General features: G+C 32.8%; 2 protein-coding genes across 13 annotated transcripts; one reads left to right on the top strand and one right to left on the bottom strand.

Moving 5' to 3' along the window:
- Nucleotides 1-1983: 1983 nt before the first annotated feature.
- LOC108484700 (NAC domain-containing protein 75-like) lies at nucleotides 1984-8094 on the top strand. Of its 12 annotated transcripts, none has more exons than XM_053027452.1 (8): nucleotides 2903-3013; nucleotides 3104-3161; nucleotides 3464-3726; nucleotides 4006-4183; nucleotides 4367-4965; nucleotides 5531-5836; nucleotides 6141-6236; nucleotides 7447-8094. In XM_053027452.1, exons 3-8 carry the CDS (start codon nucleotides 3601-3603, stop codon nucleotides 7534-7536), a joined length of 1395 nt encoding a protein of 464 aa, XP_052883412.1. In that variant the 5' UTR covers nucleotides 2903-3013; nucleotides 3104-3161; nucleotides 3464-3600; the 3' UTR covers nucleotides 7537-8094. The 12 variants fall into 12 exon arrangements, with proteins under 12 accessions (XP_052883408.1, XP_052883409.1, XP_017644075.1 ...); XM_053027450.1 differs by having other exon boundaries at nucleotides 3422-3726; XM_053027448.1 differs by lacking the exons at nucleotides 2903-3013; nucleotides 3104-3161 and adding an exon at nucleotides 1984-2237.
- A 4067-nt stretch (nucleotides 8095-12161) lies between these two features.
- Nucleotides 12162-14345, bottom strand: LOC108484302 (phosphatidylglycerophosphate phosphatase PTPMT2-like). The gene is made up of 6 exons (XM_017788039.2): nucleotides 13861-14345; nucleotides 13532-13654; nucleotides 13319-13412; nucleotides 13139-13221; nucleotides 12956-13045; nucleotides 12162-12643 (listed from the first exon to the last, which is right to left on the bottom strand). Exons 1-6 carry the CDS (start codon nucleotides 14059-14061, stop codon nucleotides 12380-12382), a joined length of 855 nt encoding a protein of 284 aa, XP_017643528.1. The 5' UTR covers nucleotides 14062-14345; the 3' UTR covers nucleotides 12162-12379.
- Nucleotides 14346-15484: the final 1139 nt, after the last annotated feature.

Genomic DNA, 15484 nt, shown 5'->3' with positions numbered 1-15484 from the left:
ATCTTTGTTTGGAGAAGATGTGTGTAGCAGTTGATGGTTTTTTTTCTTGTGCCGGAAGTAGTTATTTGACATTCTGATAGGTTTTACTCGGTTTTAACGGACGACAACTTGGCGATAATGTTTCAACATGATATTATGTTTGTTGGGCAAGCAAGAAATTGTCAGGGTTTCTCCTACTCCATGGCATATTTGAATGCCAATGAACGAGAGCTTTTACCCACACTCGTGGAAAAAGCATAATTGGCACATTTATCAAAGATAGCAATGTTTGTTTATGTTCAATCAGATCAAAACAACTAATTTTCTTTAATTTCCATTATATTTATATCTTACCTGAAATTATATAAAATTGCGAATTTTATTTTATTTGATTACTAGGTAACAATATGAAAAAAAATTATTACAATAATTAAGCATAAAAAATAATCAGGAAAATTACTAAATATTATTAATTAAATTAATTATTGCTAATTTACATGCTAAAAATACAAAAATAAAAAGTAAGATTCACCTTTTCATCTTCTCAAACCCCACCCCAACTTAATAAAGACCAACATATGTACCACCAACTATAAAAATACAAAGGCCCAAGGGCCAAGCCCATGGCATGGCCCTTTTGACTATGTGCCTCTTTGAGCCCACGTGTCTTTTTCTTTATTTTTTTAAACTTATTATTAGACATGAGTTAACTATATTTAGTGAAACATTTGGCTAACTTCCACTATCAGGCTGGCAGCCTCCACAAATGTTGTCCGTAGAGGATCGCAATGACATTGGAGGGTAAATCCGTCAATCACTTCTTTGGACAGGACCCGACTCAATATATTTTGTGCTTTCATTCTCTACTTATGTTCAAATTAGTGAGTGAAAAGCGTTTTGTTAAGCCAATGATAAAATGCATAAAATTCTTAAATTAATCTATATTTGAAAAACTCATAACTAATTTGCTACTCAAATTATATATATATTTAAAAACTTTAAAACATGAGATAGTTGACTTCAATTAAGAATTATTTTCTTTTATCTAAGAGCCATTATTCTCATGTAGGAGATATTCTCATACATGAATTATACTTTAAGTCTGTCTTTTCTACTCTAAAAGACATGGTCCCCCGAAAACAAAATTCTTGGAATTTGCCACACAAATTTTTTCTCCCTCTTTACAAGTTAGTGGTTCTAAGTGGATTTTAATATATATATATATATATTTAGTTTAATAAGCATGAAATAAAGTAATGTCAATAAATATAACAAGATAGATTTAGAAAAAAAAATACAAAATACAATAATTCATTGAAATTTACTGTTTTAATGGTTCTAATTGTAAGGCTGAAAATTAACAAATAAAATGAGGCAGAGAATCCAAGAGCAAGAATTTAAAAAGATTTGTTGGTCGCTTTTTTTTCAGCTGTGATATAGGTTAAGTCAAAAGTCAAAGTTCATTGGATAATCTGAAGAGCAATCTGATTCTTCTCATTCCCTTTGGGACAAAAAGAGAAACCTAATCAAAGGTTGCTCACACTCACAACTTGAATTATATTTGTCCCACTATTTTTTAATTTATTTGTTATTATTAAAATTGAAAAAAGAAAAAAAAAATCCCTTGCGGGATATATTCTTCCCTGTCCAATAAAATTACATAATTCTTGCAGTAATAATAAAATCAGATAGAAAAGAAAAAAGAAGCAATCATGGCGACCTATCTGTTGTGCCCAACATATTTTCGGTCCTTTCATCATTCAGTCCCTTAATTTCATCTGATCAAAATTTTCCATATTTGGGCCCCACATAATCTGGGTCTTTCTTTCATTGTTCCTTTCACTTGGACTCTATTATTTGTGCGAGTGTTATACACTTTTGACTTTCCCTTCTTCAAAAACGATACAAAAAATCGAATATCAATTATATATACTTGAAAAATAACAACAGTTAAGTCTAAGTCAATATAATTAAGAACTAATTATGAAATCAATTTATGTCCCGGTGAGTAAAAATTTAGAAAGTGCTTCCACTGGAAGATTTTTTTTCTCTGATATATAAATAAATATCTAGTAATTTTTATATGTTATTGTAGAGGTGTAATACGAAAGGGGGAGTGGTGGTCCATCAAACTATACTGCTCATTTGCCTTGTATATCAAGCAACCTCGTAATTCTTCTGTTCCTCTTTCCATCTCTCTTCCTGCAACATTCATGGCAAAAGAATCATGATCAGCAGCACTCCCTCTCGAAACCCATGTGAGTTCTTGTCATTTTTTTTTCCTATTTCTTTTTCCATAATCTCTCCACCTTTCTCTCCTTGTCAAAAAGAAAAAAACTTGCCCTTTCACACATCATAGGATCTAACTCTATATAATCTGTTATATATATATATATATATATGGGGAAAAAAACTGTATTTCTTTCCCCAGATATCTTCTTCATTACTCAAAATTCTTCTACTGCCACGTTCGAAATGTTTTTAGCATTTTCTATATAACTAACAGCTTGGGGTCATTTTTTTCATTTCATAACTTTATATAAATCATTCAAAAACTTTAGCCAATGGTTTTAAAATTTTAATCTGAATCCTATTTAAGCTGATATGTTGGTATATCAATTAAGTTTTTTTTAAATTTTAATACAGATAGGGTTGGGCTGCTTTTGAATGTGTGTGCATCAGCTGTGAAGGCCGTTTCTTCCCTTTTTTGCTTTAGTAGTCAAGACCTCTAAAACAAAGGTGTGGGAGACCTTAAGCTTTAGAGAAGAAAGAAAGGAAAGAACCCCCCCCCCAAAAAAAAAAAAAGACAACTGGGTAGTATTTTTCTTTTCTTTTTTTTTTTCCCTTTGTTATATATCTTTGTTTCTCTCTCTTAAACCGCCTAGCAACTTGAGGTTCTACTTGAATTAGCAAAGGCTTTAAAGGTAGTGTGCAGTTTTAGGAAGGGCAACCTTTTTTTTTTTCCTCACTCGGGGCTTCAGTTAAAGTAAAGTTAAGTGAGGGAATTCCGGTGTTTTCTAAATGGTTAAAGAAGGTTTATAGCTCAATCTCACTGTTACATTTTCCTCTTTTTCCCCTTTCTATCTTCTCTAAGTAATACTCTCTCTTTTTTCTTATTAACCAGTGGTTGTTCCTTGTGAGAAAAAAGAAAATTCTTCTTTTGGAGCATATTTCTCTTCTGGGTATTGCATAAATTTCTTGGTTTTTTTTTTTGGATTGGTTTAGGATAGCACCTTTTGCTGATATATTAAACATGTGTATTTACATATATGACATATGGATTTTCTTTTTTCTTCTTTCCTTTTCCTGTGTGCTGAGTTAAATTAGAGGTTTTGATATGTTATTCTCCTTTTTTTATATGGTTAAAATATGATTTGAAGTTATAAAATTCATATATCTATTAAACTCATCAGTTTGTTTTCTTTCTTCTTCTTTTTTTAAGGAATATCAGATCTAAAACAGGCTTGTGGTTTATGTTATATAGAGAAGCTAACTGGGATATGAGTAGCTGGCTGCTGTATAAAGTTGGTCATTTCATTGAGGATTTTAAGAGTTTGAGGGAAAGAAGATAGCATCTGCCCACACCAAAGAAAGGGCCGGGGAAGAGGATATTAGAAAGCAATGAATAAGAGTAATCTGATGAGCTCCATCACCAGCTCTCATCTCATCGATGCAAAGCTCGAGGAGCATCAGTTGTGTGGATCCAATCACTGCCCTGGTTGTGGAACCAAGCTTGAAGGAAAGCCGGTACGGATTTCATCACCAATAATCATAATATTCTTGGCTTCAACACCAAGGGTTTGACAAAAGAAAAGAATCAAGGAAATATATGAGAAATATACTTGTATTCTAATCAAGGGTTTTTTTTTTTTTCTTTACTATATTCAAACAATAGATTTAAAGCTTTCTTCTTTATCTCTTTATTTTGTTTATTCTTTCCTTTTCTTCCTTTTTTTTTGGGGGGGGGGGGGGGGGGGCGCTTTAATTTGAACTTGATTCAGAACTGAATAATGAAAATTATTGCAGGACTGGTTAGGTCTACCAGCAGGAGTGAAATTTGATCCGACAGATCAAGAACTGATAGAACACCTTGAAGCAAAAGTAGAAGCTAAAGACATGAAATCTCACCCTTTGATAGATGAGTTCATTCCAACTATTGAAGGAGAAGATGGGATTTGTTATACCCATCCCGAGAAACTCCCAGGTTGTCCTAAAATCCCTCGCTAATCTTGTTCGATTGCTTCCATCATTATTCAATGCTTTTAGGTCTGACTATATTGTCAAACCTCCGTCATGAATTCCAGTTTCCAGGTTATTCTGCCCTTGTCTCTTTGTTTGTTGCACCTAACTTTGATTTTTGGTTTGTTTTTTTTCCCCTTTCTTGCAGGAGTGACCAGAGATGGGTTGAGCAGGCATTTCTTTCACAGGCCATCAAAGGCCTACACAACCGGGACAAGAAAGAGAAGGAAAATTCAAACCGAATGTGACTTACAAGGTGGAGAAACAAGGTGGCATAAAACGGGGAAGACAAGGCCAGTCATGGTCAATGGCAAACAAAAAGGGTGCAAGAAAATCTTGGTTCTCTACACGAATTTTGGGAAGAACCGAAAACCCGAAAAGACTAATTGGGTCATGCACCAATATCATCTTGGTCAACACGAGGAAGAGAAAGAAGGAGAGCTTGTGGTGTCCAAGATATTTTATCAGACTCAACCAAGGCAGTGCAACTGGTCTGATCGAACTAATGCTGCCACAACTGTTGATGGAACGACCAACGCGGTCGTCGTCGACCCTAATAATATCAGACGAGATAGTGGCATTCGAAGTTGTTCTTCAAAGGAACAATTAATCCCTCTTAGAGATGAAGTGTCCGGAGCTGGGATTGCCGCCGCTGCTTTATCAAGTTTTGCCGCTGCCATGGATATTCAACACTTGAAATCTGATCATCATCTGAGTTTCACCCCGTTTAGTAAAAGCTTCGACCAGGTACTTTTTTGTTCATTTATATACAATGTGTTCTCTCTCCTTCTAGAACTTCCAAAAAACTTTAACCTTAACCGACAACTAACTGCGAAATCAGGACAAGACATTGACGTTTGTCTTGTAATTGTTTTGATATTATGAATAAATCTAATAATTTTCATGAAAACATATTCAAGCAATTTAAACATCAAAGTTTTCTTATCTTGCATAAAATAAAAGTAAAAGAAGAGATATTAAAGTTTTAGGGTTGCTTTTCTATTAGTTGATTGCTTGTATATATGGCATTTAGAAAAAAAATGAACTATATGGACCTCACTTTGATTATCTTTGTGAACTAACTATTCTTTCTTTACCCACCAATAGGACCAATATTGAAACTGAGAGTAAAACTATAGAAAAATTGAAAGGCAGATAAAATAAAGGAATTGAAGTAATGGAATATGTATAACTATAGAAAAATTGAAAGGTAGATAAAATAAAGGAATTGAAGTAATGGAATAAGTATATGTTGCGTTTGAAAATGGACTAAATAGCAAACTGTTTCTTGGTGGGGAGTTGTCTATTGCAGGTGGGGCTTGCAGAAGCTTCAGCAGCAAGGGAAACTCCGACACAAGGCACGGGCCAAGAGATACCGGAGCATCATCGGGGGCCAAATCATATGGCCCATGATCATCATCATCATCATCTTCTCCATCATCATCAACATCAGCAGCAGCAGCAGCATCAGATTGCTACCACGGCGTTCCACATTACCAGGCCATCGCATCCCATTTCCACCATCATCTCTCCACCTCCCCTTCACCACACCTCCATCATCCTTGACGAGGACTCCTTTCATGTCTCAAGAATAATGCTACAAAACGAAAGTTTCCAGGTAATATGCCTCATCATTATTATTTTATTCATAAATTCTGGCCATGTAATAATATACCGGTAGTGTAATTAATAACTTTTCTCTAGAAACCACAGTGTTTTTCCCATGCATGCCACACTTATGTGTCTGCTACAGCACTTATTAAGCTAAAACCATCGTTAACCCAATCATACATGCTTATAATTACGTTCAGATCTTGATTATAAATGAATCAATGGGACTTGAACGATGACTTGCTTTACACCTTTTAATCATCGCTGCAAACATGACTTGGATAATTAATTTTGGGTTTACTTATATGCAGCAACAACAGGAGCAGCAAAATCATAAACTGGGAGGAAGGTCTGCAACAGGTTTGGAAGAACTAATAATGGGTTGCACTTCAACTGATATCAAAGAAGTGAGTATGAACTTCTTCACCTTTGATAATTTGCCATAATACCAACTAAGCAAGGGAAGAAAATAAGAAAGGAGAAAAAGTAATATAATATAAAATTAAAAAACAAAGGATAAAAAGGAGGTGAATAAAGAAAACCCTAAATTCTTTAGTAATATTATTCTTTAAAAATATAAAGACAGAAACCAGGTTTCTTTTCTTTTTTCTATTTTAGGAACAGTGTATCATATGTATATCTTTTTCGTTTTTCATGTTTTGAATCAGAATTATGGCATTCAGCATAAGAGTGTGCATAGCTTTTTCGTCGTATAAAATTGAACATAATTATGTGCTTTTTGACATCAACAATATAACCTTAAGTCTTCTTTACAACTTTCTTAAGATTCATCAGAAATTAATACGTTAGGCCATCTTTTTATAAGGGTTCTAACATTTATATAATTAAGATTCGCTTAATAGGTTTCTAAAGATATCAGCTTAAGCATTCTAGGATTTATTTTTTTATATAATATGATTTTTATTTAATAATATTATAACACATTAATTACACTTTATTTTTATATTACATTCATATATATATATATATATATATAAAGAATCACAGTTAAGATAATCACAAATCTAAAACTTAAAGTACACCTGATAACAGCAGAATGTGAAACCATATAGCCTTCAAATTAATTTAAAGCTTGAAACAATATAGAATCTCCTTTTATATTTATTTCCCTTTTAGACAAAAAAGGTAGTTTGGTTCCTTTTGTTTTTCTTTGAATATATGTTGCTAGCAAGAGCTGTAAATTCAGGAAAAAAATGCCCCCTTGTGATTATAAACAGCAGGAAAAGAAAAAGATCAATATTTTTTTTAAAGAAAGTAAACAACTGTATTTACATCTATTAATATTAGAAATGACATGACATAAAAGAAAATACCACAAACATAACTTAAGATATGAATTACTAATGCATAAGAAATTATATAAATATAGAATAATTTAATCACGTTGGGTTAATGAGAAAAAATGGTGTTTGAAAGAAATGAATGCATGGCAAACAACATGAAATCTTTTTTTTACCATGCATTGCTTCATAAGATTAGTTGACTGTAGAGTGGGAGAGTGGACAAAAAAAGGCAGCTTCGTCCTTTGTTGTTATTAGGTGAAAATATTGCTTTTAAAACCCTTAAACCCTAACTTTGTTTATCATTTTTGGGCAGGAGTCATCAATAACGAACCCACAAGAAGCTGAATGGTTGAAGTACTCATCTTTTTGGCCTGACCCTGACAATCATGATCATCATGGCTAGAAAGAAAATAAAGCATAAAAAGAGAAAAAAAACTTACACAAACAAACGAAACCTTACAAAACATCAATCACTATGATGACTATGAAGCCTTTCTCTAGTTAAAGTCCTTTCAAAGAAGTGAAAAAGAGAGAGGCCAAATATATATATATACATAAACTACTATATATAGCTTGCTTTTTTTTTTTTTCTTACTTTTCGAATGTGGGGAGGCCTGTTTTATGACCCTCAAAGTCTCTCAAGTCTCAGCTTAATTACATGTACAATATATATATATATATGTGGTTCATGTTGGAATGAAAGAGAAAAAAGAATAAAAAAGAAAGCAGGAAAAAAAGACTGCTATTTTCTCTGACAAATAGAAGGACTGAAGAAGAAGAAGACCCAAAGCGAAATCCAAGCAAGCCCTTCATCAGAATCATCACCCTTATGATTATTATATCATCTCTATGCCTATCCCTATTATTTTATTATTTCAAGGACACTTGTATAATTTCTTTTATTTGTTCTTTTTTTTTTCTTCCTACCTTTTTAAAGAAATATACTGCAAATTCCAACAAACTACATTGTTAATTGCATCGTTTGTTAGTCACCTTTTTTTTTCTTGTAAAATATACGGGAAAAAATGTTAATAGTCTACTGATATATTTGAATAAAATGATATTCCTAATTCTGAAAAAGATTATATTTATAATCAAATAGTTTATTCAATACGAAGTATTAAGATTAATTATTATTGGCAAATATATAAAAAACCCTTAAATTATTTTTTTAGTTAATTAGGCTCCTATTCAATAATTTTTACCCATAAAAGTCTTTACGTTTAATTAATATTAAAGTAAAATTATTTTAAATTTTAATTTATTATTTTAATTTTTGTTGATACAATATAGAAATTCCATACATTTTTAATATGAACGTAAAATTCAAATGAGTAATCAAATTTCTCAAAAGAATGACTAAGTGTGTATGTAAATTTTAAAATATTTTTTGTTTTACTTTAAAAATTATTATTTTTATTTGAGGGTTTTTTAGAATATTAGCCATTTAAGATGATAATAGCAAAATAATAGTTTAAAATTTAGTTTATCAATATCTAGAGAGCTAGACACCAATCAAACAGACCCTTAAATAATATAAAAAATTATATTTTAAAATCATCATCATATTTTAACTTTTTCATGGCAAGGTCAATACCTAGAAGTAAAATTCTTTCTTGGATTGCTTTGTCCCACAATCTTAATACCTAAGGAGACAGCACAGCAAGAGTACCATTTATTATGCTGACCAAATCAATGATAAAAAACTATAACTATAACTATTATTGCTGATTAATGATGCATGAAGGTCAAAGTTGGTGCAATATTGATTTATGAGGTAAAGTATTGTATTCAATATTTTACCTTTAGTGACAAATGGGCTTCTTCTGAGGGGTTTTAAATCAGAGCTCCTTTAGTGCTTGCAATGGTAGATATGTTTGCCTAATGAAAAGTAATTGTACTTTAAATGAGGGGTCCTCACACCTCACAAAGCTAAATTTCTTCGCAATAATAAGAGTAATCTTTTTATTAAAATTATAATTAATTGCTTATGGTTCACCAATTTTATCATCTATTTCCACTTTAATGAATTCCCAATTCAAAATTGCCCTTGTTAACAATTGCAATTACTCTTTAACCATACATCGCTAGCATCAGGTGACAAATAGGATGTTGATTAACACCAAGAAGTTACTTACAACATTCTTTTTATCCTTTTTTTTTTTGTTGAATTAAGTGAATCATAATTTTTAAAATTTACCTTTTTTTTCAAGTTATAATTAAGTTAAATTCGAATTTAAAATTATCAAAACTTCAATATATAGAATTTAATGACCATTAAAATTTTTAAAAATTTTTCAACATACCTAATTGAAGTGTATAACACTTGTACACTATTTAAATATTAATTCTCTGTTTCTTTGAATGGACTAAATTCATATACGATACACCATGATTTGTTTGTAGTTGCCATACTCCTAATAAAGGAGTTTTGTTTGGTTGTTTGCATTTAGATTATATCAAAAGGAAATGGGGTTTCATTAGTTTTTGTTTTTGTATTTATTTTTGCTTTTTCTTATTTAGAATATTGGAATCTTTCTACAGTATAGCAGCAGAAATCACATTTTAAAAGCAGAATTTTATTAGGTTAATTGGGAAACTTCTTTAATGCTTTATATTATTATACAGATAGCAAATTAAATGAACTTATCTCCCCACACAATTCAAATCCACGAAGGCAAAGAAACAAAGTGACACAGAGAGAAAGAGAGAGAGTAACGTGCATGTTAGCTTTTTTAGCTTTCAGGGGACGTGCATGAAATAAAGCTAAATAGAAGATGTAGAGCAAGGCAGCTTCATCGTAGTTACTGAAAGGAATAATTAAAGCACTGGAAACAAGGGTATATATGAGCAGACAAGAATAACCTTTTATGCATGCTTTGAAACGACCCATTCTCTCATAACTTATTGGAAAAAAAAATCTTTTTTCTTGTCATTTTAGCATATAATGTAATCTCTACATTTAACTACTTCCTACATATATATGGTCTATATATCCATTGTATTTTCCACCATCATATATATACTTCCCCGCATTGAATATATATCTGCTAATCAAATACATGTGAAAGAAATGGGGTGTAGAGATGCTTAAGGTTGGTATATATATAATACATGTTTTATGTTTTAAAGAAAAAGAGGAAGATCCTAGTAGGGATGGTGGGGGTGGTGGGTTATAAATAATAGAGTGAGAAAAGAGGAAATATGTCTCTTTCCACATGCAATCCAAATAAAAGTGAATGAAATGTCTTGTTCAACCTAAAAAGCTGATATTCAATTTCTTTAGCTTTATGGGGAGATTTGGGTTTGCTTTTAAAAGGGAATAGAAAGAAGTGTATTAGCAGTGTTAGGGTTTTGGGGTTTGCAGAGATTTGGTCCCATAAAGAAGTTGCAGGTAGAATTGTGTAGTGCGATAAGGAATATAACAACATGGGCAAAGCAATGCCCAACTTTTATTTATTCTTCAACAGCAATGTCGAGGCCAAGACTAGGCCAACAGCTTCTTTTTAGATATAGTAAACCAGCCCCCACTGATCTCTGCTTACAAAGCTTTTTTGAAACAAATATTTATGTATCCCTAGTCTGAAGTTTCAAATATGTACATTTTGCCAATATATGGTCACTGTTTTTAGAAAAAAAAAAAACTATCTTTATGAATACTTTAAACTGTTCTCGATCGATCACTTGCATGCCTGTACTAGTAATGGTCTCGTAGTTCAAGTTTGATAGCTAATGTTTTGTGTTTTCTTGAAGAGGGTGAAGGGCACTAAAGTAACCTTCCTTTTTGTAACCTTTTGATTTGTACTCTGACATATATATAAGTCTATTTTGGCACACTGTCCCAATAAACTACTCAATGGGAGAGGTGCAGGCGGTTGTGAGTAGCAGTTAAGACTCTTTCCTGTTAAAATGTACCTAATTGGTTGTAGTTAGGAAAGACTGGTGGGCATTTCATGCATAGATGAACAATCCAACAAATTATATAATAATGCAAAACAAAAGCTTTATGCTACATGATCAATGATGTAACCCATGCCATTGTCATCAGCCTCTATCAGATTTTAAAGAGAAAGTGATTGACGCAACAAAAGGTGAAAGGAACACTTGGGATGGCTACTTCTATAAAAGCCCATTTCTTTCTTAATATTTATATGAACAGTTTGAAAATAAGCAGCCACTAATGAGGGTTTAGGGAGGAGTGTTAAAATTAATCCAATTTGTTTAGATTAAGACATAAAGCTCTAATTATAATATTAACTGCGAGATGAAGATAAAGTTTGGGTAAGATTGCAATGGATACAGTAGTTAGTACTTGAAAGAAAAAAACATGTCGGCATCTGTTGAATCGCAGTTGAAATGTATGCAAATTTTATGAATATTGAACTCCATTGATGAATCAGTATCAAAATGAGGCTTTGGGAATAATTCTTTAATAAAAGTGCAGTGCATACAAGGAATTATCAAGCAATGTTTGTAGTATTCTATACCCTTTAGAGTAGTTTCCTATCCAGAATCTGACCGTGATGAAGGTTCCTGATCGTATGAGACAGGGAAATAGGGTTGGATTACAAAGTTGGTTTTCTCTTTATTGGTAGTTAGACAAGGACCAATGCTTGAAATAATTAGTCAGCATCAATTAAATTTGTTTTTTGCGCGGGGCCTTGGGACCTGTAAATATCTTGTCTTGTTGTTAATCTCCTTTCAAATCCTTTCCAAACTATTGCTGTTGCTAGGACTGATTGGTGCAAAGAATCTTGGCTTTTGGAGCAAGTTTCCAAAATTTCAGCCTGGAAATTTCATCTCTTTAACAACAACAATGGCCATCACATCAAAATGAGATAAGGTTTGGCTGATTCCAAGGTACTGAACAATACAACATAGCTTACCCATTTGGATATCTGTTCGGAATTACAGGCTTGAATCCAGATGGCTTAAAACAGGGGATTAAGCTACTTCATATAGGGTAAACCGTGCTACAAAGTGAAGCGTATGCTTTTCACAATTGAGTCAAAGACAGATACATGGATATATGAAATAGCACAGTTGATTGTATAAAGGATACTCATCTTATACACATCTATTATCATTGAAGAGAAACTCTTCTAGCTTTCTTTGTTTTTATAGTTTTCCTTCTGTTTCTTCCATACACACTGGAAAAGAGATTTTTATCAGACCTTCACAACCTATACTTATTTGCAGTTTCTATACAAGCAACATCCACAATGGCTGTTGAAGGAGCAGCAAACTCAGCAGGCACGTGTTTCACTTAACCTCCCATTCACAGGTCCAGAGACACCGGAAACTTTCAACGATGCAAAAAGGCATGATAGTTTGGATAGTCTAGCTATCATGGGCCTGGCTCTCACCATTCTGGGCATAACCACAAGCTCCTTGCCAGTAATATTATCAAAAGTATTATGATAGCCTTCAAGATCTGCTTTTGTAATCATAACTGCATCTGCTGTTGGGGAGTGTGTTGGCTGTCGGTGCCTGCTATACTCCATAACTGCCTGCACCAAACCATTTACAGGCAAGAAATAAACAAAAGGGAAGAAACACAACTCATTCATGCTTGTGACAGGTAATGAATTCTATCCGGAAATATAGAGTAACTATTAACAGGCCATTCATAATGCTCAAAAAACCTTGTCCTTTTTTATTCTGAGCATACAGCAATTCATGCATAATCTAAATCTAAAACTAAAACTGACCAACACAAACAGATTCATTAGTATCATACAATCAACTTCGTTTTCTTCCTACTATGTGGGGAAAGGGCCAAAAAACATGCAAGGGGCACAAAATAACACCATCAAACTTACTTTCCATTGTGAGGGAGCAAGCAAAACTCGAGGTCTTCGAGACTGAACATATTCGAGGGCGCCTGCAGGTGTCATCTGCTTATGCTCTACCTGCAGAATTTAAGACAAATTCAATCGTATAAATTAAAATCAAATCTGGGGCTAACGTCAGAGGTTACTGAACAACAGTTAGTAAAAAAATACCAAATAGCAAAGCACAACGGTGGTGCTTCTTCCTCGTCCAGCTTTGCAATGAACATAGGTGATTCTACCGCAACATGCATTCTCTACAGCCAAAAATGGAGGGGAAGAAGGGACCAAATCGGGTGAGACGGCTACTGTGGTTAAAAGATTCAGAGATCGTTAAAAGAATTATCTACTCACTATGAATGAAAGCCACAGCTTTGCTTATATCTGAAATTGAAGGAGCAAATAAATAATCTCTCGTTGGAATTACTAGGTGATCAATTCCATGAGCCTGCAATAAAAGCATAAACTAATAAAATTAAACATCAATACCCAAGAAAATAGAAAACCTTTTTAAATCGTTAGTTAAATAAAAAAACATCGTAACAATCTAACTAAGAAAAAACTTACACGATATAAAGAAGTGGAAACCAGAGTTTCAAAAGGTTCATTCAGAGTGATCACCCCACCAACGCCCAATTGCTTCAACCGTCGAACGTCCTTGGGAAACGGAACCGCCCCCAGCAAAAGAAACTGAAATTTAATAAAAAAAAACCGTTAAAAAAAACTATCATTGGTAGAACAGAGCACAAGTAAAGGATCCGTTTTTACTGTCTGAAAGTCACAGTTTTTAATCGACCACCAAAGGGGATGAATACTGATTTGGGGATAATAAAGAAAAAAAATGATAGATGAAGAGGGGAAATTAAGGATAAGATTAAAGAAAGAAAAAAAGAAACCTGGTCAACTTCGTCCCACCATCTGAATTCAGATTGGATTTTGTTTCTGAAAACATTGTATAAAAGGGTCGGGTAAAACAGGATCCGAGCACCTGCTCCGACTAGAACTCTCTTCGCGTCGTCGACTCTAACTATCTGTAGCTGCTTAACGCCGTCGTTTCCCCGATCATTCTCCACTTCATCCAACTCCTCGATCTTCATCTCACGATAACCAAGAATTGGATTTTCTTTTACTTCCTCAGATGGAAATGAAGATAGTTTCGAAGAATTCAGAAATTATGCATGGAATTGGAAAAATTAGAAACCTAAAAAAATCTGAAGGATTTACGAGGCAATCGGAAAAGTTAGGATACGAGAGAGCGTGGATCTCACTTTGATACGAATAATTAAACAAACAAAAAAAAAAAAAACTAGATTGTTACAGTACTTTATTTCGATTATTGGAAACATAAGTACGGATACAGAATATTTTAATTATAAAAGCACTTGTAGTTCTTTTAATTTACAGTAGTACCCTTTATTTGCATTTGATCTTCTGATTATGCTTCTAAATTCAGCTTACAATATTTTCTTTAAAGATTATTAGTTTTTATTAATTAGATAATGACAGGTCAATAATATCCATAATGGATATGTTATTTTTGGATATTTTCTCAAAATTAAAATTAAAAAATATTTTGATTCCCCAATTTTCTTAACTGAGCAATAAATATGTCATTAGTTAAAAGTTTGTTAGCCAGATGATTTGTCATAATTCAATAAATAAATTGTACAGGAAAAGAAGATACAAGAGAAAGTAAACTAATTATTAAGATAGATAATAATCTGCTTAATTAAAAATTACAAGAATATTATAATGTTTATAATTGTCAATACTTTTTTTCAACAAATAAAATTACATAATAATAACCTTCAATTCTTTTTACTTGTGATTCCATATTCTTTGTTTGAGTTTGGCAATATTTTCATATGAATTTGGTTTTCTATTTTGAAATGTGTGATCATCATTTTTTCTTCCATGGTATTACGTTAGGTTTTTCATTTCCCTTTATGTTTTTTTTTCTTAATTTTATATAAATTATGATTATACGTTGTTTTCATTATTATTTTTATAAAATTCTCGCTTTTATTTCACTATGGGTAATGAATTAAGGGTAGTTGTCATGAGCTGAGATGGAACCTAAATGTAGGAGAAAGCTATGATAGTATATTAAATCGTATTTACAAAGAAAACTTTACAAGGGAACTCCTACTATATAGTCAAATATGTCTAAGTTTCCTAAGCACTCAATCTCACTTGGATGCTTATAGACAACCTATGTTGATCCAACCATTAAGATCGACACTAATGGATGGCTAAGATCATTTCTAACCTCGAAATATCTTCTAAGGCGGTTAAGCCATAGTCAAAGGCGATTTAAGGCTTTTCTAGACCATTCTCCCGTGTACTAGGCTGTTCTAGGCGGTTTTGTTCAATTCCAAGTTCATCTGTCTCGGTTCTTGTATGTCCCAAGCTATTCTCATGCACTCCAAACAATTCTAGCATGTTCCATATGATTCTAGAGCCTTTTGTACATGTCTAGACCTTGTTGGCTTGCTTTTGATGCCCTGGCAAGTCGGTTCT

Source organism: Gossypium arboreum, chromosome 5 (genome assembly GCF_025698485.1).
Source record: "Gossypium arboreum isolate Shixiya-1 chromosome 5, ASM2569848v2, whole genome shotgun sequence".
In the NCBI taxonomy this organism is placed as follows: domain Eukaryota; kingdom Viridiplantae; phylum Streptophyta; class Magnoliopsida; order Malvales; family Malvaceae; genus Gossypium; species Gossypium arboreum.
Note: the sequence above shows the minus strand (reverse complement) of the source record. Positions and strands in the feature narration are given on the sequence as shown.